Here is a 6,997-nt window from a genome sequence, read left to right on the forward strand (position 1 = left end):
TCTGGAGGGGATAGTGAAAAAATACAGCCTCTAGGGGGCATAGTGCCTGGAAGCAGATCGATGGCACAATCATAGGGCTGATGAGGGGGTAACGAGGTGGCCCTGCGTTTACTGAAAACCTCCTGGTAAGGATGATACACGGGGGGCACTCGAGAGAGGTCAAGGGGATCTTGGGACGGAGGAGAAACGTATAAGGAACTTGAGAAGATGCATGTGGCATGACAGGTGGTCCCCACTCAAGGATGGTGCTGGTGGACCAGTCGATATGGAGGTTGTGCCGAAGAAGCCAGGGATAGCCCAGGATTACAGGGAATGCAGAAGACTGGATGAGATGGAAAGATATCTCCTCTTGATGTTGAAGAATGGAGAGACGTAGTGGGAGTGTTTGACGAATGATTTCTCCATGGCCCAGAGATCGCCCATCCAGGGCAGTAACAACCAGGGGAGACGAAAGGGACTCAGAGGGAAGGCTCAACTTCTTGGCCAAGGAAATGTCCATAAAATTTACAGCTGCACCTGATTCCACCCAAGCCTGCAGAGAATGTCTTTCATTGCCCCAGGAGAGTGTGACCAGAAGGAGTAGGCCAGTGTCGGTTAGGGGAGAGATTTGGGTAACTCCCATCACAGACCTCCCCTGTCTGCACGGGACAAAGCTTTTCCCGAATACTCAGGACAGGAGACTCTGAAATGTCCAGACTGGCCACAGTAAAGGCAGCGGCCCTCTTTCATGCGCAGATCGCGTTCAGTGGGTGACAATCTGGTACTTCCCAACTGCATGGGCTCTGGGGTTTCTTGGGAAGCTTGAGTTGTGAGGTGTACAGGCATGGGGATGGAAGACTTACGGGCCCATTCTCTCTCTCTAAGTCTATTGTCCAAGCGGATCGCCACCTCAATTAGAGTCTCAGGAGTACCAACAGGATCTCTGGTAGCAAGCTCATCCTGGATGGCCTCTGAGAGGCCGTTCTGTAAACATACAATGAGGGCCTCTTGATCCCAGCCACTAGCTGTTGCAACAGTGCAGAACTGGATGGCATAGTCTGCCACACTGCGTTTACCTTGCTGGATGGACAACAGCCTCTTCGATCCCTCCCGAACTCGGAGGGGACGATTAAAGACCTGTTTGAACTCTCCCACAAAAGGCAGAGTAACTGGTACAGACGGGACTGTGGGCCTCCCAAATGGCTGTGGCCCAAGACAGGGCTCTTCCAGAGAGAAGGGTGATAATATAGGCTATCTTAGCCCTGTCTGAAGGGAAGGATGATGGTTGTAACTCAAAAGTGAGAGCAAACTGCCATTGCAGGCACTAGGGTCTCCTGCAAAGTGTTGAGGTGGAGGTAGCCGGGTTTCAGATAAGAGGCTTGGGTTAGGAGGCATTGGCTGAAGTGTTTGGGCTGGAGTCATGGCAGAATCGGCTGGAAGTCTCAGAAAAAGCTCTTGGAGAGATGTGAGAATGTCAGATAGCAGGCTATCGTGTTTTGTCATCAAGGTGTCATGTTGGGCTAAGGCAGCCTCCTAACGAGCAACTGCCCCACGAAGATCCTGTGCATGAGATGAATCTGCTGGGTCCATGTCTGGCTCAGTGTTTCTATCAGAAACAAAGCAACCATACCAAAAACAAAAGCAACAAAAAGCAACAAAGGAAAGGAACCATACCAGGTACACAAAGTAGATTTAGATAACTCCAAAAGAGGCACAGCAAGATAATGACCTATACATGGTCATGACACTGGAAACACTGAGCAAATTACTCAGGAGAAGGTTGACTTAAATACACAAACAGGGAACAAGGCACAGGTGACAACAATAAGACATAATGACAGAAACTGAAAACCAACACGAGACGCAATGGGGCCTCTAGTGGCCAAACTTCTAAAACGTCAAAAAACCTGACACCTTTCGTTTGTTTGTTTTTCATATGCAATGGAAATGGCAGCTCTTATCAGTGCAACACCTACAAATGTACTTGCACCGGCAAGAAAAAAGTCGCAAAATGCGACCATTTGGTCGCAGTCTGGAGCCTGATCAAGAAATTGTGGTTTGGATTCAGTAACATGAAATTGCTGTGAAAGAAAAAGGTGTTCATTTAGTTAAAATCTTAAAAAAAATTGTTACAATGAAACTTAATTATTTAAAAAAATATTTGACATAATTTATAACAAATAAATAACAATTAAATAATTTAATATTCAACTAAAATTGTATGGTTTCTACTTTTCTGCTCACAATAATAAATGCATTGCAATGTCACATCCGGTTATGTTTGGAAAAACTGCACAGAAAAGTTCAAATTAAAAGTTGCCTCATGTACTCAAAATTCATCTGGGGTGGGTCATTCAAGGTGACGATGGCCACTATGCAAATATTCACAGATTAACCAAACGAGCAGACAGTCCTGTGAGATTTCACTTTGGACTAAACAACACTGAGAACTAACAGAACTAGAGTTTTCTTTGAGTGTGATTAACCCTGTTAACAAAATTTGGGAACTATATTTGACCAAGTTGTTTTGATTATATTTGATTATTTTTTTGAAAATACAGGAAAATAATGCAACAAAGTTTGTTTCCAGAAGAAAATAGCATCTTTTTCCTATTTATAAATTAAATAGGCTAGACGAAATCGATTACATGTGAAAAAAAGGAAAAAATGTGACAGAACGGGTAACAGGGTGGCAGATACAGTCTAAATTAAACTATTTTGGGACTAAATGTTGGTCATTAAATATTTTGTAAAGTTTTCTCAACAGGGTTGAATGGTTGAATCTGACAAATATGTTGATGCATTTCTGTTACTGCAATTATCACAACAAGCAACAACAAATAAGATTTGTTAGAGACTAGCGTTATGATGTGTGACTGATTTTGAGTGAGACTGAGAGCATACAGTACATGTGCACTTAAATGGTCTCTAACGCTACACCCACTGCTCGTCAGCACTCCCATTACATCACGCATACGCAGATTTGTGTTATCATCTTTGTTGTTTAATTCATTTTAAATTAATGTATAGTTTTTTTCTCCTCTATCTAACTGTATACTAACTATTGTGTTTAGGTGAATTACAGTAATTAAGCTAGAAAATGGGCATGCTACAATTCATAAACCTTTAACATTTATATATTTAAAATAAATCGGCAGAAATTACAGATTGCTGTGAATCTATAAAAATGCAAATGCCTACAATAATCAGCATTTCACCTTCAAGTGGCCATAATGTCATGCTTGGAAAGTTCTCAATTCTTTTTTATAAAGTTTCAGAGTTACGTTTTTTGGTCAATAAAATGAGTTCACGATAAATAAATAAAAACATGGCAGCCAAAAAATAAATACAAAATTAGTCATCAAAATTTAATAGGATGTGATTATATTGTGACAAAGAGAGACCTGACCTAATTCAACCGTATCAGCTTTATTAACAAGACTATACAATTCAGTTATCTTTGTCTAAAAACAACCAGAGGCACAGAAAACACAGATGAGTGACTGTGTATTAACAACAGCCCTGCCCTTTAGCTACATTACTTCTTGCATGAGCAGACACCTACATACCTTGGGATAAAACCTGTTCAACAACTTAAAACTATTGTATTTTTATAAAAATACCCTGTTTTATATGACACTGAGTGCATACCGTAGATAAACAGATATGGGGGGATTGCATTTTCTACCAAATTTAACCATTACATTTTTCCTTTAGTCAATAGCTCCCAATTAGGCTATGCAAAACAACGGGCAAGATAGAAATTTAAGTTCCTAAACAATTCTATTCTCTGCAAAATCAGTTTGAAATTCTTCTTAATCCTCCACACTTCTTAGGGATAAAGTTGGACTATACGGTAGCTGAAAGAAATAAACACAGTTCACTACCAATTCTAATTTACAAATCTCTTATCAAACCTATGCGTGTGCACAAATCCTACATACGGGCCAAATTATACAGAGCAACTAACTTAAACCCCCTTGCACAAAGTTATTTATTTATTTACAACATTTAGTCCAAATACATCCTCCCAACTTCTGTCTCAAATTAAAGGTTTTCTTTTTTCTTCTGTCAATTTCCACACAGACCATCAGGCGGTCGTGTGTGAGGTAAAATCGCACAACAGTCTGATTCCTATAGTTTTTGAAGTAGCAAAGTTAGTTCACACCACAATAATGCAGTATTTTACCTAATAAAAAAACATGGTGATTGCTCTTAAAATACAGTGTACATAAAATGCTGATCATCATGCAATACTTTTTTTTTTAAACAAACAAACAAGGGGTCCACCCACACACAGGCATTCTGCTTTCACTATACCCAAATCTCTTTCCTTCACGACACACTCGAGCACACTGACAGAGGCTGATAGGGTTGCTGCGTCTCACACTTTTTTTTCATTAGGCAATTAAACAAACAGACACACATGTCATGCCTGGTGGTAGCAAACTAGAGACAATCTGCATTGCTGATTATACATTATTATTATACAAAATAATGAGGGCAGGAACAAAAAAAGTGATTATCAAATAATCAAAACCCCGGTATTAATTAAATTTCCACATTAAGTGGTAACACTTGCTGAGATATTTAACAACTCTTAAAACTTTGATAATGCAAAAGCATAACTATGCTTCTAGGAAAATATTCATATTTATTACAGCAACACTTAGCCTAGTTCTAATCTTATAATGTGATTGCCATGTAATATTGCTTAATTAAATATTTGAATAGCTATGTAGATTATGTTAATGACAAAAGCAAGAATACTTTAACAAAGAGTAGGCTTATATCAAATTTAGCCGTTTTATGACTTTAGGGATGAACACAATAATTGGCATTAGATGGACTACACACAAAATGTGTTTATATTCTGGAAAAGGAAAAACAGATACACCTCCCTGAACTGAACTGTGATGGGGATTCGTTTATATAATGATACACTTTAATAAATTTGTATTACCTGCTCAGTCGGTGACAGAACTAACTAGATAATGTTTGTATTGATGTAAATATGGAGAGATGGAACAGTGTAAGTTCAGTATTAGTGGAAACTTATGGGTTGAAACTTTTTCCATGTGCTCTAGCTGAAGGCAGGAGTGATAACAGAAACTTTTATAGCATTTCACTGTGCAGCAGCTGTCAGATTCGTGGTGGCTCTGTCTCAAATCACCTCAACGCGCCTATGTTGTCCCAAAAAGGCTGTCTAGGTAGGTTTTTCTTCTTTTTTTTTTTTTTTTTTTTTTCGTCTTCAGGAAAGTGTATACATGTGCTTGTTGGTTATATTTTAGTTCATCACCCGCCTAAACTGGCCGCTTCTCATTTTCATTGGCTGAATTTACAACCACACAAAAAACTAAACAAAACTGCAGCTGCTGGTGTAAAGCGAAAAGCCGGCGAGTGCTGTCGTTCTAACGGTGCTTTTGATAGCGTGTTTTCAATGTGCTATCGACCTGCTCACTTTTTCGATGCATGATTCATGAGCTAATCTATACTGAACGAGTGTGAGAGAGTATCCCGAAGAAAAGGCACTGACCTGCGGGGCCTAACGGCGGCTGCTGCCCGTCCTCCCCGAAGATCAGTCTGAAGTCCAGCTCTTCATTCCCGGAGCAGTTTGCAGTAGTCATCGGGTTTGACAGCTCGGGCTCACCCCGTCTATGTACGCCGACTCTTTAATAAACTCACTACATTGACAAATATTGAAGGCAAAACTTTTTAACTGTTCCTCCGTGCTGTATTTCTCTAAGTCCGTGCAGAAAATGTTATTGCTTCTCCCTCAGAATAATCCAAACAGCTCGACCTTCTGTGGAGATTCAGCGAACTCGCAGCGGCTTCAACTTTTTGCCCGTGGCGTGAAGGGGGGGGGGGGGGGGTGAGCGTTGTGCGTCAGCGCGACCGTTGGTCGAGTTCGTCCGTAAATTCGCTTCTGTTCTCCGTTTCGAGGCTCAAGCTCCTATCCCAACTTTTACTAACAGCGCGTGACAGGGCAGTTCCAGCGGTGACGTCAGGCAAGTCGGCAGACAACACAAGCGCGCGCACACGCGCATAAACACGCACTCAATCACTCACTCACGCACACACATACACAAACTTAGTGGGCTTATGGGTCTTGTAGTTTCTGTGACGGCTGCAGTTGAATCACCCGTCGTCTTTCAAAGACAACGTGTTTCACTGCATTTTATTGTAAAAACAATAAAGTATACACATGACATTAATATAAACTCTAACATTTAAATAATTTAATATAACGGCATTAAATGTAACACATTATTATTTTTAATAATTAATATAAATTATATTATAATATTTATCATTAAAGGTGCCATGTGGAATGTCTGCCAAAAAATAAAATTCATATTCCGCATATTCCATACCAGATGGGGGCAGTATACCTCCAGAAAGTTGGCCTACTCTAGTCTGTTTTTTAGTTTCGGTTTGTTAATCTTCTAAAAAACGTCAAATCGTCCGCTTTGTCCCGCCAAAGCCTATTTTGATCGGTGAGTGATGTAGAATATAATGACTGCTGCGCTTGACAGGGCGCATAACGAGCAGAGAGAGAGAGCGCCCCGGCCGCGCGCGCGCACTCTCACATCTTCAAACAACACGAGCGCAGTCCTCCTGCTCTCTCTCTCCCTCGCGCATATTAATCAAATCAATTGACACGATAGTAAGGCCGCAGTTCATTTGGATATTTTAAGAGATTAGAGACTCAATGAACAACATCTCAACACTAAATTATAAATGCCGGTCTCATATAGACGCGATTGACATCAGGTTCAAGTACGCCCACAAGCCGTGCGAGTTATTCGTGTACTGCAGTTTGGCTGGTGGTTATGTATGTTGCCCGCATACCGCCTCCCATGGCCGAAACTGGTATTACGACACCAGTCGGGCCGGCGCTAGTAATTTAGCATGCTTATTTAGGTTTATATCTCGGCAGCACTATAACTTGTCAATTTTTTAATGACATCATTGCACTTATTTCTTCTCATTCTTTTGATGCGTGTAGCTCATTTTT

General features: G+C 40.7%; 1 protein-coding gene across 1 annotated transcript in view; it reads right to left on the bottom strand.

The window, feature by feature from the left end:
* The window catches only part of nfatc3a (nuclear factor of activated T cells 3a), a 145,150-nt gene extending 139,302 nt beyond the window's left edge, over positions 1-5,848 (bottom strand). Inside the window, exon 1 of the mRNA XM_056265442.1 lies at positions 5,516-5,848. Coding sequence (XP_056121417.1) covers positions 5,516-5,606 — 91 coding nt within the window. The 5' untranslated portion in view covers positions 5,607-5,848. The remainder of the gene's footprint in view (positions 1-5,515) is intronic.
* Between the last annotated feature and the right edge of the window lie 1,149 nt (positions 5,849-6,997).

This window comes from Rhinichthys klamathensis, unplaced genomic scaffold (assembly GCF_029890125.1).
Source record: "Rhinichthys klamathensis goyatoka isolate OS25496 unplaced genomic scaffold, OSU_Roscu_1.1 h1tg000232l_1, whole genome shotgun sequence".
In the NCBI taxonomy this organism is placed as follows: domain Eukaryota; kingdom Metazoa; phylum Chordata; class Actinopteri; order Cypriniformes; family Leuciscidae; genus Rhinichthys; species Rhinichthys klamathensis.